Source organism: Alexandromys fortis, unplaced genomic scaffold, assembly GCF_014885135.2.
Source record: "Alexandromys fortis isolate MF-2015 unplaced genomic scaffold, M_Fortis_MF-2015_v1.1 scaffold_51, whole genome shotgun sequence".
NCBI classification, from domain to species: domain Eukaryota; kingdom Metazoa; phylum Chordata; class Mammalia; order Rodentia; family Cricetidae; genus Alexandromys; species Alexandromys fortis.
This window is the reverse complement of record NW_026067925.1, coordinates 1,288,114-1,305,125: the sequence shown is the minus strand read 5'-3', so window position 1 is coordinate 1,305,125 and position 17,012 is coordinate 1,288,114. Positions and strand designations below refer to the sequence as shown.

At 54.5% G+C, this 17,012-nt stretch overlaps 2 protein-coding genes across 2 annotated transcripts; one reads left to right on the top strand and one right to left on the bottom strand.

Moving 5' to 3' along the window:
- The first annotated feature begins 283 nt into the window (after nt 1-283).
- On the top strand, nt 284-7,538 carry Kcnj9 (potassium inwardly rectifying channel subfamily J member 9). Its single transcript, XM_050142784.1, has 2 exons — nt 284-2,189; nt 4,736-7,538. The coding sequence occupies exons 1-2, from the start codon at nt 1,340-1,342 to the stop codon at nt 5,065-5,067; spliced, it is 1,182 nt and encodes a 393-aa protein (XP_049998741.1). The 5' UTR covers nt 284-1,339; the 3' UTR covers nt 5,068-7,538.
- A 630-nt stretch (nt 7,539-8,168) lies between these two features.
- On the bottom strand, nt 8,169-15,306 carry Igsf8 (immunoglobulin superfamily member 8). The gene is made up of 6 exons (XM_050143117.1): nt 15,106-15,306; nt 11,410-11,787; nt 10,208-10,669; nt 9,516-9,923; nt 8,996-9,409; nt 8,169-8,713 (listed from the first exon to the last, which is right to left on the bottom strand). Exons 1-6 carry the CDS (start codon nt 15,161-15,163, stop codon nt 8,598-8,600), a joined length of 1,836 nt encoding a protein of 611 aa, XP_049999074.1. The 5' UTR covers nt 15,164-15,306; the 3' UTR covers nt 8,169-8,597.
- Between the last annotated feature and the right edge of the window lie 1,706 nt (nt 15,307-17,012).

Below are 17,012 nucleotides of genomic sequence, written 5' to 3'. Positions count from 1 at the left end.
GTCCATATCTCTTAGGGGACCCTAAGAGCCTAGGGAAGGACTCTGGGCATCCATCTCTCAGGGAAGAAGGCATCTCAGAGTGCATCTCAGGGGGAAGAATTTGAAACAAAATCAGGTGGGTTTTGCTGGGAATCTGGGCTTTGCTTGGAATGTGGGTTTGGGGACATATGGCTGGTGTGGGTGGGCTTGGTGTTAGGGTAGTAAATGCAAGGCAGGAAGCTGGGAGGGTTTGATGTGGGCGCTTGGTGTTTCTCTTGGTGCTTTTCTTACTTGGAAGGAAGTATAGAGGTTGAAAGATACTAGATGAGCGTAACCCTGGATGGCCTGGCATGTCCTTTGTCCTTGCTGTGGGCAGTTGATCTCACATGGCCTCCAGCCTCCTATTGCTACCCTTTTCTGCATGTCTCCTTTGGGAAAGAGCCCAGGAGAAAGGGGGCAATATCAGAGCATCAGTAACCACGGTTAAGCAGTCAGAATTGCCAATGGGAATTTCCTAATGTTGGGAACATTCAACCTTTGCACACTGGAGACTTTTTGGGCACAGCTGGCATTTCTTTCTCCTTGGTAAGTCTGGGGTAGAGAAAAGACAGAGGAGGAGGTAGAAAGAGTGAGATTCAGAAAGAGAAGAGAGGGGATAGTCTTTCTGTGACCTTTGGGCAGGATGATGAAGAAGAGTCCGGGCAGGAGGTAGGGATAACGGTCAGGGAAAGAGTGGTGTAAGTCCTCATGGCAGGGAGGGCTCTGCATAGAGAAGGAACTGCCAAGGAATCCACTTCTTACGTTTTAGAATCCCAGGAGTCTGGTCCAGGCTTGTCTGTGAGGTGCTCCACACTTCAGCTTGAGGTGGTGGCATCGAGATTGGTGGCACCGACGTCTCTAACACTTCCTACCCATTGAACTTGCACTGCGCTGCCCAGTTCGTGATCATTACCCTGTGTGATCCGTACAACTTTTTCTTAACCTTTATTTTTATTTTTATTTTTATTTTATGTGTATGGGTCTTTTGCCTTCATGTATATCTGCGTGACACCCTCAGAAGCCAGAAGAGGGAGAGAGATTGGAATTACAACCGGTTGTAAACCCACATGTGGGTGCTGGGAACCAAAGCCAGATCCTCTGGAACAGCTGCCAGTGAGCCATTTGAGCCATCTCTCCAGCCCTCCCGGCCCCCAGCTTTCCGAGCTTGTGGGCTTCTGGGTTGTTCCCATGCCACCAAGTAGGGGGAATTGAGGCTAAGAGAGCAGAATGGGGTGATTCGTTCAGGGGCTACTCGCCATTACGGACCCGTCAAACTCGGCAAACCTTTATTAAGTCCCCGCAGGATTCCAGTTGCAGCGCCATGGCGCAGGAGAACGCCGCCTTTTCTCCAGTGTCGGAGGAGCCACCCAGGCGCCGTGGCCGCCAGCGCTACGTGGAGAAGGACGGGCGCTGCAACGTGCAGCAGGGCAATGTGCGGGAGACCTACCGCTACCTAACCGACTTGTTCACCACGCTGGTGGACCTGCAGTGGCGCCTCAGCCTGCTCTTCTTCGTGCTCGCCTACGCGCTCACTTGGCTCTTCTTCGGCGCCATCTGGTGGCTCATCGCCTACGGCCGCGGCGACCTGGAGCACCTGGAGGACACCGCGTGGACCCCGTGCGTCAACAACCTCAACGGCTTCGTGGCTGCCTTCCTCTTCTCCATCGAGACCGAGACCACCATCGGCTACGGGCACCGCGTCATTACTGACCAGTGCCCCGAGGGCATCGTGCTGCTGCTGCTGCAGGCCATCCTGGGCTCTATGGTGAACGCCTTCATGGTGGGGTGCATGTTCGTTAAGATCTCGCAGCCCAACAAGCGGGCCGCCACGCTGGTCTTCTCCTCTCACGCTGTGGTGTCGCTGCGCGACGGGCGCCTCTGCCTCATGTTCCGCGTGGGCGACCTGCGATCCTCGCACATCGTGGAGGCCTCCATCCGCGCCAAGCTCATCCGCTCGCGCCAGACGCTCGAGGGCGAGTTCATCCCTCTGCACCAGACCGACCTCAGCGTGGGCTTCGACACCGGGGACGACCGCCTCTTCCTCGTCTCACCTCTTGTCATCAGCCACGAGATCGATGCCGCCAGCCCCTTCTGGGAGGCGTCACGCCGCGCCCTCGAGAGGGACGACTTCGAGATCGTGGTCATTCTCGAGGGCATGGTGGAGGCCACGGGTGCGGGCAGGCTGGAGGACGGGAGCGGTGATGCAGGGCTCGAGCAAGAAAAGCACGGGGGTGGGGGGTGGGAGGACGAGCATGCAGAAAGATGGACAGAGAGTGGAGTATAGGGTGACAGGTGGAGGAGGGGGTGTGCTGGGGCAGGGATGGAAATGAAAGGGATGGACAGGGTGACTTTGCAGAGTCAAGAAAAAGCTTCGAAGAGTTCTACGAAATGATGCTAGCTTGAGGCCCTGGCCTGACAGGTATGTCACTTTGAATAGCACTTTACATCTCTGAATTCACTTAATCCTAGCAAGGTTCCCCTGGAGCTTACTTTTTTACTGTGCTCACTTTTCAGAGGATGAGTAGCCCCAAAGAAAGATCCCATAAATAGCCCGCTGTCACAAGCCAATAAATAGCGTAGCCTAGATAGAACACAGGAAGTCTAGCTTCAGTGTTTCCTAGTACGATGTTGGCATGAAGGTTACCGTGCAAGGTTCTTGATGCGCAGAGATCCAGAGCCCTGGAATTCGATTGACCCGAGTTATTCTCCAAACTGAGGTGTGGAGAGGTGAGAACTGGTCTGTCTCACTTCGGCCTCACTTACCCCATCTGCCACTCTTAACTTCCCCTGATGTTCTAGTTCCTTTCCAGAAGGAACTGTGACGTCAGTGCCTTCACTCAGGCCTGCACTGTCAAGAGCTTGCTTGGGATCAGTATAGGAGCCAAAACAGGTCCTTTAAGAGGTCCTAGCTGCTGAAGATAAGGAAAATATAAGTAAAGGACCAAAGTGCCACTAGAGGGAGCTACAGCGCTGCTACTGACAGACTTGCTCCCTGCTGCTGGCCTTGAGAACCCGTTCCTGGTCCTGGGCAGAAAGCCTCTGCTCAGTTCTATCCACTCCCCACTCCTCCTTCACTCCGACTAGGCTGGTCCTAGCTCTTCCCCTTCCCTTGCTACTCCCTCGTCTCGCCAGCTGTCCCTCCTTTTTGACACTATCTTGGGCAGTTCTCTTACAAGGACTTTTCCCTTTTGCCGCCACCTCCCACCCATCCCTACTCCCCCCAGCCCCAGCCTCAGCCCCATCTCTGCTTCTTGGGCCTTCTCTCTGCAGAGGCCCTGCGGGGGCGGGCTCTCCTTCCCCACCTTGACAGATTCCTCTTATTCCTGCTTTGCCATAGAATACCAGTGTCCCCAGGATAGCACAGAACCGGATTAGCCATTCTCGGGTTGGTGATGTTTACATCTCTGCTTCTGAGATGGCATTGGGGTGACTCTGAGGTGGGAACAAAATGATCTGCCCTGAGGGAAGGGTGCATAATCCCAGCAGGGAAGGCAGGGCAGACCCAGGGCAAGGACTGAGAAGGGCAGTGTAAAGGACATGGGGGTGGGAGCATGTTCGATCTTTCTAGAGATAAAACAGGGAAGGATGGTAGTATTTTGGGATTCAAACTGCTTTTGAAAAGCAAGAATAATGAGCCAAAAAACCCAACACGATGACATTTAAAGGGAGTAAATATAAAATTCTACATTTAGGCTTTAAAAAAAAATCACTTATGTAAGCCCAGCATGGAAAGGCTCTGGTGGAGAAAGAACTGGGGGTTTTCGTTGGCCACAGGCTCCCAGGCTTGCTGTAGCAACGTGATGCAGCTTCCAAAGGCATTTATGTAATAGAATCATGGGCCACTTTGCTAGGGCCTCCTGGCCAGAAGCAAGAGGCAGCAAGCTTTCTTTTATGCATCGAGGAGGCCACAATTGGAAAAGTTGTCACACTTCAGATGGCCCCTTACCTGGTCCTCCGTGACCATTCTGACTTGCAACGAAGACAGTAAACTTCTCGAAAGCCAGATCAAGTGGGAAATGGTCATGAGTGTTCAATCTGAGGAAGAGGTCTAAGGGAACCTGGGTCTATATTGACAGACGCTAAGGGAGCGCCAGGTGGGAAGGGAGTGAAATGCAAGGGGTAGAGACCCTGGGGGCAGATTTTAGCTTGTATAAAAGACAGCCCAGAGCCAGTGAGATGGCCCTGCAAGCTAAGGTCAAAGGCCCGAGGACCTGAGTTAGATCCCCGGGGTCTCAGACTGTGGAGTGAACCAACTCCCACATGTTGTCCTCTGACCTCCACATACATCCTGTGGCGCATATGCGTGCACACCCATGCATATAAACACAAATCAATGCATATAAACACCCATGCATGTAAACACCCATGCATATAAACACAAATGCAATCCACAAAGGACTGAACTTCTCATGAGGTGGTGAGCTTTCCATCCTGGTAGGTAATCAATTCAGCTAGCTGCCCAAGGCTTGGGAATGCTCAGCGGGGGGCGGGGGCGGGCGAGGAGGCTCTGTGGGAAGTGGGAAGCTGGACCAGATGATCCCTAAAGTTAGTTTTAAGGTTGAGCTTCTCAAAGGGGAAATACAGGCTGGCAGATGGAGAAGTGAGCTGACCAAAGAGAGGTGGGGCTCTTGGGGAAAGAGGGCTGTGGAGTGAGAGGCAGGAGAGGGAGGCTCAGGCCGGGATCCCTTTGATTAATGCCTCTTCCTCCTCCCCGCAGGAATGACATGCCAAGCTCGAAGCTCCTACCTAGTAGATGAAGTGCTGTGGGGCCACCGGTTCACATCTGTGCTCACCCTGGAGGACGGCTTCTATGAAGTGGACTATGCCAGCTTCCATGAGACCTTTGAGGTGCCCACACCCTCGTGTAGTGCCCGGGAGTTGGCAGAAGCTGCAGCCCGCCTCGATGCCCATCTCTATTGGTCCATCCCCAGCAGGCTGGATGAGAAGGTGGAGGAAGAAGGGGCTGGGGAGGGGGCAGGTGGGGGAGATGGAGCAGACAAGGAGCAGAATGGCTGCCTACCACCCCCAGAGAGTGAGTCCAAGGTGTGACTGGTTTTCTCCAAACCCCTGTGGCAGACCAGGGGGCTAGACACAGGTACATGGAAGCTGCGGAGTGGAGATGGAAGAAGAGGAGGCAGGCAATGTCCCAAGGAATGGCTAACGTTGGGAGAGGCCCACTGAGTCCAGGATCCAGTGGGGAAGGAAGAAGTCCTGGTTTAAAGAGAGGAGAGGGTGGGGATGAAAGAAAATATCGGTCTGTCTGTCTGACCTTCACATCTATTCGTGGGTGGATGGATGGACAGAAGGATGGGCTTATGGGGCTGAATGGGAAGGTCGGGCAGACAGAGGCAGCCAATGGATAGCTTGGGTGTCCTATGGATCGACAGTTGGTGAAGGTGAACCCAGGGCCTTAACCTGCAGCATGCCTTTGTACAAAGCCTACCAGTACCCTTTTCTTCCAGACAGAGGCAACCTCAAATCAGGGGACATGGCTTAGGGAGTAGAGTGTCAGACCAGTTGCTGCCCCCACTCACCTCCTCATCTGGCCTCCCTGTGTGTGACACACCTGTCTAGACAAAGTGGCCACTGTTGAGCCAGAGAAAAGCGTGTGGAGCAGGGTATAGATGTGACCCTATCCAGATTCACTATCCCGCTGTGATGGGCTCAGAAAGGTGTCCACAGCCTTAACCCTCAGGGGGTAGGCAAACAAGCAAGGGTAGACGCTGAGCAGCAGCCCCGGAGCAGGACCAGGAGAGCGGAGGTTTTTTTGAGGCAGCGGAGTGAAACCTTGCAGGTAGGTGCTGCTATAGAAACTAGAAAGCAGGGAGACTCTGAGGTGGAAGAAAGACCAAGGGAGACTTAATAAGTGGTTTTATGAGGGAGGCCTGAGCCCTGGGGAAAGTAGTTTATCCTTGAGGCACAGCGACAGGAGATCATTCGAAATAGTGATTAGGTTATCAGGTGTGACATTCAAAGACCTGTTCCTAACACCAGAACACAGTACAAGTGGAGGTCAGAAATACCCCCACAGCAACTGAAGGAAGTGTGGCTCACTCTAGGAGCCCACACAAGCTCTTCAGAGTCAGAAGAGGGAGAGCATTAGTAACCTGGAAGCTAAGGATTGAGCAAGGGGGGTGGGGAGCCCAGCAGTTACAGAGCCTTTGCGTCACTTGCCTGGAGGGCTTGTTAAAACAGATTGCTGGGTCCCACTCCCAACATTCTGACTCAGTAGGTCCGGAATGGAAACCAAAAAAATCTGCACATCTAACTAGTTCCCAGATCTAACAGGTTTCCCAGATCGTGCTGACGGGCACTACACTCGGATGAGGAAACCAAGCGGAGGAGAAGCTGCAGGGGCTTGAGAAGTCGAGGACCCTTATGAACAGTAGAAAGGAGAAGGGGCATGTCAGGGAGAGGGACCCAGATCCAGGCTGAAGAGCTTAACTTTGGGTCCAAGAACTGAAGCGTCAGTGGTAACTTGCCAGTGACACCGAGGTGGCATCTGGGAAGAGGAGAGGGCCACGGAGACAGGTGGGAACAGAAAGAAGGCCTTTTCGGGGACTCCTGGGGAGGCAGTGGGGAGCCGAAGCTGAATGGGCTTCACCACAAACGGCCGGCCGACTGACTCTCTAACAGGACAAGGCAAGACGGACTAGGGTAGAAGACTGAGCTTATACTTGTGGGTATCTGCTGCCTGCCATCTGTCCTGCCAGGGCAGGGAACCCTGGAGAGACATCCTCCCATCCCACCTCCACTGCATCCTGCCCTTGTCCCCAGTCATCTTGGGCTGGTCAGGGGAGAACAATGGCAAGTTGAGGAGCAGAAGATCCTCAAGGGACTGGAGGCTGGCCCCCTGGAGCTCAGTGTAGCCCAGCTAGACACAGCCTCTTGATGGGGCCGGTTCAAACCTTGGCCCTGGCTGCACCCACTCCTGCCCTTGAATAAAGGTCTGCTGTTCTGTGCCAGGCTAAGAGACCAGCATCCAACGGGGCACTGTCCCTCCCTCCCAGTGCCCATCTGAGCTCGGGTCCACTCAGAGGACGCAAGCTCTTGCCTCTCCCCTTCAGTCAAACACTGGACTTGGGTTTCAGGACCACCTGGGTCACTCTCAAAAATGAGGTCTGTGAACATGGGCCTGCTGGAGCCCCATGCACATACTGAACTAGAGCACAGGGAGGGGCCAGGGTTTGGATTCAGAGGGAAAGGCGGAGTCTGCGTAAGAGGGGTGGGGTGCTTGGCACCCTCATACACTGGAATGGGGACATCGAAGCTGCTCCTGGAAGTCGCTGAGATGCAACCACTCAGGGCACCACTGTCCAGGGCAGTCAGGAGACCTGTGTTCTGGTGCCAATGCTGATTGTCACTAGTTACCTCCATGAGGACTCTCAGCCTCTCAGCAAGGCCTTAGTTCCCTTATGTGTAAAAAAAAAAAAAAAAAAAAAAAAAAACCTGGCAAACTCATAATGCTCAATAAATGTTAAATTGCTAAATGGAAAAGGTAGACTGGATGCCACTTGAAGTGCAGAACAGCCGAGACTCTCCGGACCAGAGGGGCAGCTCGTGTAAGCAGATGCAGTAACTCTGTGTACAGAGGACACAGCCCCCCCCCCCAACTGCTGTGGTCCCTAAGTAGGCAGCTGTATTCTGGGGCTCCTATTCTGCTGCAGTCGGAGAATAATTAAGGTTAGGATGAAAAAGACTGAGGCCCCAGGGCCTGGTGGGAGGAGTCTGCTCCCAGACTAGCTTAACCAGGAGAAAGAGACGGAGGAGGGTGTGTCCCAGTCTGAGGAGCTCAGAAAGACTTGTCCCTGGAAGCTGTGAGAGGGACCAAGCTCAGCTGGAACCCACCCCTCGCTTCCTATATTCCCCTTCCCAAACAGAAGCCCCATTAGGAGTTGGCTCAACACTGACATTTTAGGTGACAGATGGGACCCAGGCATCCCCCCCCCCTGCAGTGGGTGGGTAGCAAGGTCCTCGAAGGACAGATGGTGTTTACGATGGGGAGAGGGCCTGGGTTATCCAGAACAGGCTGACAACCCCAGCAACCTCCCTACTACCACCCCTACCCCACCCCACCCCGCCCCTGCCTTTTATAGCTTCATGGCAAGGGAAGACACAACCAAGCCTGGATTTTATAAAACCAGTTTATTCACATTAAAAAAAAAAAAAAAACAACAACTAGTTTGAGGACAGGAATTGGCCTTCCTTCCTACAGCACGAGTGTGAGACCAAGAACAGAAAACCAGAAGGAAGACCTTGAGGAAAGCTGTGGGCAATGGGGGAGCCAAGTCTCCCGCTCTAGGCAGGGACAGGTCAAATAAATTAAAGGAAGTTCTGGACGGAGGAGGGAGAGGGTATCCAGGCAACTGGAGGAGGGGCGGGGCGGCGCTGGATGGAAGACACCTGCAGGAACTGGAGAGGGCAGTGGAGTAGGCTGAGGATAGGGATCCCTTCAGTCCTCACCCTGCTCCACGGTCCTGCAGGGCTGAGCCGGCCACGGCTTGTCCAGATGAATCACACAGGAAGCCTGAGGAAGACGGGGCTTGGGGGTCCCTTTCCCTCACCTGGGATGCTACAGATCACCGCTTTCGCAGCCTCTTCATAAAGCAGCAAGTGATAGTAGCAAGGACGCTGGCGCCAGTGACTAGGGCGACTCCCATACCCACCAACAGGGGCACGAACAGGGTATCCAGAGCTGGAGGAGAGAGGATGGCCTGCTCAGAGAGGATCTGTCATACAGGTCGCTGACACTCTCCCCAGCAGGGTTTCTAGACTCAGTCCCTAGTCACAGAGTACCATCCATGCCCACATTCATCCACCCCAGTCAACACTGAGATCAGCTTGGGGATTTTCATGCAAAGGGATGCAGGGATGTGGGGAGGTAGGGAGAGGCAGAGATAGCAGGGAAGACAGGAAAACAGAAGAGGGCAAACACAACTGGAGCAGGGGAGGGGAGGGGAGGGCGGTTATCACTCACCATGCGTGTAGGGGTAGACTGTGACAGGCCCGGAGCGTGCACTGCCCGCCTGGTACCAGCTGTAGTCTGCATGCTGCACCCAGGCGCTTGGGGCGCAGTGGTATACGCCTTCATCCTCGGGCCCCAGACTGTGCAGTCTTAGTCGATGACTTCTGGGTCCCACTAGCTCCACACTGACAGGACGCCCTCCAGGTCGAACTCCCAGCTCTGCCACGCCGTCCTGACCCACTCCACCCACAAGCTGGGCAGGGCCGGTGCTTAACTCGCCCTCCTCTGGCCTTTCCACCCACCAGCTGGCTGCTAGTCGCAGCCCCGGAGGACCACCCCGCACAGAGATGTTGCACAGCAAGGAGGCAGTCTCTCCCCGGTACACAGTACCCCCTGCAAGCCATGCCACGGCCTCCAGCACCACGCCTGCAGAGTGAAGGACATACGGGTTACAGAGGGAAGGCTCAGGAGCTAAGAAGTTAGGAAATAAGTTCGATAAGCTCTGAACCCTGCCAAGAGCTCAACCTCTCACCTTCTTCCCTCACGTGCACAGGGAGAGGCCGGGAACGAGCACTGGCCGCTTCACGAAGTCGGGTCCCAGACCCTCGAACGTAGGCTTTGGCTAGGCAGCGGTAGGTGCCTGCATCACCAGGCCTGGCAGCCTCCAGTCGTAGCCGGTAGGTCCTGGATGCCACTTTCTCCATGGCAATGTGCCGACCCTCATAGCCAGGGCCCAGGCTGCCGACACCTTCTGTGTCCAGCTGGGCCACCAGGCGGCCAGGCCCAGGAGCCCCTGCAGGAGCCATCTCCCAGCCCACTGAGTATGCAGCATGCCGGCCTGGTGGGGGCAGTGCCCCTGACACATTGCATAGCAGTTCCAAGGGTTCCCCCGGGCCAATCCGATGTTCGCCAGGTCCCACCGTCACTGCCAGCTGGCTGGCTGAAATACAGCAGGGGAAGGGAGGGGTCATGGGGATGCCTGGGTTCCTATCTATAACACCTCTTTGAAACATTTAGAGGCCCTTTATCTGTCTCTTTCCCCCTTCCACCATAGCTCTTGTATCTCCACATCCAATTTCTGAGCAGAGAAAGCATGGATAGAGAGCGAATAAGGTCTAGAAGGCTGCTCACTCCATGGAGGAAGAATTCTGTAGTCGGAGGATGGTCATTTGCACTACCCCCGATGCCCACTGAGATGCCCCCGCAGGGGGACATGGCACTCACACAGTGTCTGCACATCCACATGGGCCAGGACTGCCCTCTTCTCTGCGATCTGGACCCAGGAGCCATCAGGATCCTGAATCCATTCAGCGGCAGTACAGTGGTAGGTGCCCGAGTCTGCAGCCTGGGCACCCCCGACCACCATGCGGTACCGATCAGTCCCTTCCTTGCTCAGCCGCAGCTCCCCGGCTGCCAGCCTCTCAGCATAGGGAGCACCAGCCTCCACAGCCATGTCAGAGCGCAGTCCTACGACTTCCTGGAGAGTGGCTCGCCCCACTGGCGCCTCAGGCTCAGCTCTCCCAAAGGACACCGACAGGTGTGTGTGTTTCTTCGTTTTAGTCTGAGCCAGGCAGCCCAGCGCCAGCTCCTGCCCCTCATGTACTGTCAGGCGGGAGGGAGAGGCTGCGGCCTGGCGTCCTCGGGGCCCCGGAGGGGCAGCAGATACCTGCAGCTCATCTGGAAGAACTGGAGAGAAAGGCTTTGGTGAGAGAGGGCTGGGAGCTGGCAGCCCTCCTGTCTCCTGTGCGTCTCCTACTTCACTACCTACTCTGTGGGCTCCTGGAGGAAAAGGACTTCTATAACTCAGTGGTCCCTAGCCCAGTCTGAGCAGACTAAGATGAATTTTACAGAATAAGCCTACTGACACCCACTCGAATGTCTGGGATTAACACATTTTAAATACTCAAGAAAGTAACTGTAAAGATAAAGAGGCTGGCGCGGGCCTATCATCCCAGCTCCCTAGGAAGCTAAGACAGAAGGAGCAAGTTCAAGGCCCACTGGGGCTGCAGAACAAGCTCAATGCCAGTCTGAGTAACTTGAAACATCTCTGCATCTGGTCCCAGTAAAAGAAAAGTGCTGGAAAGGCAGGCTTACTGGCACAGGAGCCTGGCAGGAAGACCGCTGGGAGTTTTAAAGTAACCTGGGCTACATAGTGAACTGTGGGAGAACTGCTAGGAATTACAGGCCAACCTAGGCTAGTGGGCTGTAGGCCAGCCTGGGCTACAGGGTGAGATCCAATCTCAAAAACTAACACAGGATATAGCTTAGTAGAGCACTTCCCTGGTATGCTCAACACTGTAGGTTCAATCTGGGGTGGGAGGAGATGGAAAGAGGAAGAGGAGAAGAAGGAAGAGGAAGCAAGAGGAGGAAGAAGATGAAACCCAAATCTGGGAGGCGCTCTCACCACCCAGTTCAGAGCCCAGTACCTCTCAGCTCCACTTTGGCACTGTAGTTGCCTAAGTACTGAGTGTCCGTCGAGGGGGTGTAGCATTCATAAAAGCCAGAGTCCTGGGTCTGCAGGCGTCCAATCTTGAACACCACGGAATCTCCCTTCAGGCGCTGCACCTGCAGGTCCCCAGAAGCCACGCGAGGCCCAAACACGGCATAGGAGAACTGGCTATCCTTGGTGCTGATGATGCCCAGGGAAGTCGTTGGGGCCTCAGGTCTGTACATGAACCATTCAAAGTCCTGCTGGGAAGGGCCTTCGTAGGCACTCACGTTGCAAGAGATAGAGACAGTGGTGCCAACCACACGGTAAAGAGGGCCCTTGGGGACATGCACCTGCCGGGCATAGCACCTGACTCCTGTGGGGAAAAGGCAGAAAGAATTGGAATTATTATTATTATTTTTTAGAAAGACTGGGTCCCCATTCGATGCCCAGGCACATCAGCACCATTCTTGACGGCTACCTGTGAAGCAATCTCAGAAAGGTTAGAACATAGCCAGGCATAAGACACAGATGAGGACAGGGAAGAGATGCTGGAATGGAAGACATCAGCATCTCAGCATCTGAACAGAAGCCCAGATCCACCCCAGAATGGAGGAATACTCCATCTCTAGCGAATGAGAGGTAGAGCAGCTGCCTGAACAAAAGAGCGCATCTGGAGGCCGGAGAGACAACCCAGTAAGGAAAAGCCTTTCTGAGTTCAAGTCCCTGCAACCACGTAAAAAGCTTGGCATGGTGGCTGGTGAGGTGATTCAGGGGGTAAAAGCAGCTGCCACACAGGCCAGACAACCTAAGTTCGATCCTCAGAAAAAACCACGGCAGGAAAGACCCAAGTCCTGAAAGCTGTCCTCTGACCTGCACTCTCTCTATAATAATAATAATAATAATAATAATAATAATAACAACAACAACAACAACAACAGCAACTAGGTGACTCCTGAGCAGTGGCACCTGCGGTTGATCTCTGGCCTTTACGTGAAGACTCATATATGTGCACTTGTACCCATGCACACGTGTACCTCATATACCACAAACACACACAATTTAAAATAAATAAAAGAAGCATGTCTGACTCTTGACTCCCCAGTTCTTGGCTGGATCCTTCTCTCTCCGGCCCTGCCACTCATGTGTGGGGCGTTCTCAGGTGAAGCCTCTAGCTAAGGGATTCTGAGACCTCTGCTGGAGGGGACCTGGCACAAACTTACAGAAAAGCTGCTTGGCTTGGTTCTGTCACCTGGGCTAGACAATGGAGCCAGTGGCCCAGGCTGGACGGGGCACCATGCTGAACAGGGCACGGGCCTAGTCAGTTCTCACCACACAATACCCTCCCCACTACAGCTGTGCCATGAGCTCACTGCTTCTCCTAACCCCACAGGGCTACACAGACAGCTGTGGCTTCTGGGGCAAAACTCAGGCTCTGCCCTGGCTTGGGGCAGAAGATCCCTTCCCCCCAAAGTCTGCCAACCTTCTGGATAGCCTAGATTGTGCACCATGCACCTCCTCCCAACAAACGCTTTCATTTACATATGATTTGCATGTGCTGTGCATCATTTATATTGGTCCCCCTTCTGTAAGGAGACCCTAAGCTCCTTCTGACCCTTCTGTTTCTCTCTTTTTCCATCCCTCCCCATTTTATCCCCACTCCTGTTCCAACAGTCAGTCTCAGCTCCTTTCTTGTTTCCACCATTCCATAGCTACTTCTAGAAAAAAAAAAACCCTCCGAATCCCAGATGCAAGGAGGGCTAGCAGTCATTTCACAGACGGGAAATGATGTAACTCCCTGCAGCAAGCACATCTAGGGAGTGCCGGAGCTAGGATCTGAACCCAGGTCTGAGTCTAAAGCTTTCTAACTGCTCTCCTAGTCAACAGAGACAAGAGGAAAGGCCTGGCTGGGGAGAGAACCATCTCTTCTAGATGAGCAGTGTAAGAGCGTGGGATGCCCGGGTCAAGATCCTGCCGTCTCTGGAGGGCCTCTACACACCCCTGAAGAGGGACAAAACCAAGAAGATGAGACACTTCCAAGGCGGGGCCTGGTTTGCCTAACTGTGTAATTTCCAGGATTCCCAGGGGAAGTCCACTGTCTTGCTACTGCCCAGAAGGAAAACACCCAGGAGCCTGAGAGCCTGTCTTCCCGTTCTTACTCCTTTCTGCTTCAGGCTGCGGCTGCGTCACTCAGAGAACACATGACCATCACTTGAAGCCGAATATAAGACCAATTCTTCTCTCTCCCGGGTCTCCGTTTCTACCTTGGAGACCTAAGGGCTTCCAGTTCAGACTCTGAGCCAGGGAAGTGTGTGACTTGCTCCAGGCACATTTCATAGTCAGGAGGACGCTAAAGACGGCCAAGCTGACACCTTCCCAGCTGCCCATGGGTAGATTCTGCTCAGAAGCCCCCCCCCCCCAACCTCGCTGGCTCCACAAGTGCTGATGCCTGGAGATCCCCATGGGAAAGCTGTCCCCACGGCCTCAGGAAACAGGCTGCAACAAGGTTCCCTCTCACCAGGCCACCTCCCTCTAACAGCCAAAGGCCTGATTTGGGAGTCAGATCCGAGTTCGAATCCTAGCCTCAAGCCTCCTTGGCTATGCTCTCCGGAACAAGATATTTCATTTTCCTCATCTGTGACTTGAAGGAGGTGGGCTTGGATGCCAGCAGGCTCTTCTGTGCTCTGCAACACTCACTGCTCCTGGCCTCCCCTGGGCTCATCCCTGACCCATAAAGCCCATTGGGGAAAAGAAACCATCACTAGGCAACCAAACCCCACAGCTCCTTCATTTCTCGCCATCACTCTGCCTCCTGCCTTGTTCCTCAAGGAGAGTTTTCATCCCCAAAGCCCAAGACTGTCACCATGTAGTTCTGGTCTGAGCCGGAGAAAGCAGATGGGGTGCCACAGGCTTCTGCCTTGACTACAGCACCCCAGAATCTTCCCCATAACTACACCTTCCCCATATCCCCACCACACACACATACACACCATCATAAACACCAACCAGGACAGACACTGGGTGTTTGGAGATCCCAGGTTCAGTTTCCATGGAGCCTGGTTTCACCTGGGGCAAACATGCTGGGACCAAAGTGTGACAACCAGCCAAATATCTGGGAGTGTGGAAGAAGGGCAAAGAGGAACTGGCCCAGGGTGGAGACAGAGGTGAGGGAGAGATGGTAAAATGTGTGTTGGGGTTGGGGTGGGGCTTGGGGAGACTTTCTTTAAAGACCGTGGGCAGAATCAGACCCTGGGCCTCCAGCCAATTCTGGGGTAATTATGAAGACCGCCAGGCACTGCCCACGCAGAGCAGGCACCCGAGGTCAGGCCTGGAGCCTAGAGTGGGGCAGAAGGTTGTCACAGTATTTGGGCGCAACGACCCCAGGGCCTGAGTGTAAAAGCTGAGAAGTGGCGCCTGCCCCGGGGGTCCAATGGTGTCTCAGGAGATATCTCAGTAGGTCGCCAATATGCCCCAACTCGGGGCCTAAAGCTAGGGCGCCACCACCCTCCCCATAACAGCCTAGGCAGGCGGCCGCAAAATGAAGCGAGGCGCCGAGCCCAGAGCGACTGGAGACACGCCTGATGGAGAAGTAGGAATGCAACCAACTCGCAAATGCTAGGAAGGTGAGCTGACTGGATGCGCAGTGTCAGCACCTACCCGGCCGGGACAGGGACGCGGCGACCACCCGGCTTACCAAGCATTAGCAGCAGCAGCAGCACTGAACTCAGCGGCGTGGGGCTGGGGACGCCCATTCTGCGTAGGCGGCTCTGGGGAGGCTCCGGGGGTCGGCGTGGGCTCTGGGGGACCAGGGCCGCTGGGGGCACATGCCCGGGTGGGGGGCAGAAAGCGGAGCGGTGAAGCGTGGGTGCGCAGAGCCCAGATGAGCGGGAGCCGCCAACTCCCCGCCCTCCTCTCCTCTTCTCCTCCTCCCGTCGCTCTTCCCGCCCTCCGCAGCTCCCAGACCATTCCCGCCGCACCCCGCCAGCCGGCCACGCCCACAATCCAGCCCCGCCCCTGCCCCGCCCCCGTCCGCGGCAACGGCCAGACTTCGACCCTGATGGTGGCTCCGCCTCTGGCCGCAGGCTGGGCGAGCTGGCGGCACCTGGGTTCTTCTACCCCCACCCGCCCTCGCTCAGAGCGCACCCCGCCCTGCACCTGCCAGCCTTTCCGGGAGAATCGGTGCTTGCAAGGCCTCTGGGGATGATGGGGTGACTGTGGTTACGCACTCAGAATCCAGTTGGGTGATGTGGGCCGCTGAGTCTTGGCAGCAAACCCTGCTGACTGATGTGGACATGGAGGGACCCAGGACTTCCTGGACGTGAAGCGGTTAGGCTCAAGAGGCTTCAGAACCCTGGAAGATCCCTGAAATCTGGCCTAATACCCGGTCAGAAAGCAAAATGAAAGGAAAGAGGGTTAACCGTCCAGTCTTCCTAGCTGGGTGATCCCTTGGCTGGCTCAATCCCTTTAACCTCAGTTTTCCCCTCCTCACGTACGGAACAGAGATTTGTAAACACTCAGAGTTACGGTGAGATCACGCACTTAACGTTTGTTACACAAGGTAACTAAGGGGGTGTTTTGTTTTTGTATTAAACTGCTTTCTACCCATTGGAGTCACCAATGAGAAGCTATGGACACACCTCTCGGCTGGGAAGGGTGGAGCTAGCCTGAAGGTGGGAGAAAGGAAAGAGTCTTTCCCAGCGTGAGTCTCCACTGTGAAAAAGGCGGAGAGTAAGAAGGGTGGAGCCAGAATGGGGAGAAGGGACTGGCCAGCCCGCAAAACCAAGGCTGTGGAAGTGGCCATTAGTGGAAGTGGCCTAGACCACATCTAGGTCCTTCCCCTCCACACCCTCTGGGTCTCTTTTAGCCCTGTTCCCTCCGCTACTGCCCCCTATTGAGGAAAGGGAGGCACACAGAGGGAAAGTGGCTCAGGCCAGCGCTGACTTCCTGCTCTCGGAGTTAGTGTTCCTGGGGCTGCCAGTTGAAGCCATCTTCAGCAACCACAAAGAAACACTGAAAGAGTTTGGGAATCTAGCGGGAAGTCAGAAGTTCAACCCTGGTCTCCCAAGACGGCCCAACAACAGGATAAATAAAGGACCTGCTGCTTTCCATCGGGACGTATCCCAGCCTGCTTTCTCTATTTCTCTAGAAACCACTTTGAGCTGTGTGAAAATTGCAAAGACGGGAGACTGGGAACAAGAGCAATCTCCCTTTAGCTGGAAGTTGAGTGGATTGAATACCACCTTTCTGGTACTTAAGGTTTGGAAGTGAATCATCATCGTCATAATAGCAGCCATTTATGGGATGGTTACGCATAGCACCGTGTAGATAATCCTTCCCAGCCTTTACGGTTTATTTTACAAGACAAAGTCATTTAATGCAAAGGAAATCTGAACTTCAAAACGGTTAAGTATCTTGCCCAAGGCCACACACATTTTAAGTGAACTGAGACTTGACTTTAGAGCTGAGGCCTGATGTGCACACCTTTAACCTTAGCGCTCAAGAGGCAGAGGCAGGCAGATCTCTAGAAGTTCCAGGCCAGCCAAGGCTTCATAGCGAGACCCTGTCTCAAAGCAAACAGCAACAACAAATCCACAAAACCTC

Excerpts from the sequence above, each read along its gene's own strand:
- Kcnj9 (XM_050142784.1), top strand. The coding sequence starts at position 1,340 with ATGGCGCAGGAGAACGCCGCCTTTTCTCCAGTGTCGGAGGAGCCACCC. Across the intron at positions 2,190-4,735 it reads GGGCATGGTGGAGGCCACGG|GAATGACATGCCAAGCTCGA; the intron begins GTGCGGGCAGGC and ends TCCTCCCCGCAG.
- Igsf8 (XM_050143117.1), bottom strand. The coding sequence starts at position 15,163 with ATGGGCGTCCCCAGCCCCACGCCGCTGAGTTCAGTGCTGCTGCTGCTG. Across the intron at positions 10,670-11,409 it reads TGCCAAAGTGGAGCTGAGAG|TTCTTCCAGATGAGCTGCAG; the intron begins GTACTGGGCTCT and ends CTTTCTCTCCAG. Across the intron at positions 8,714-8,995 it reads AGTCTACCCCTACACGCATG|CTCTGGATACCCTGTTCGTG; the intron begins GTGAGTGATAAC and ends TCTCTCCTCCAG.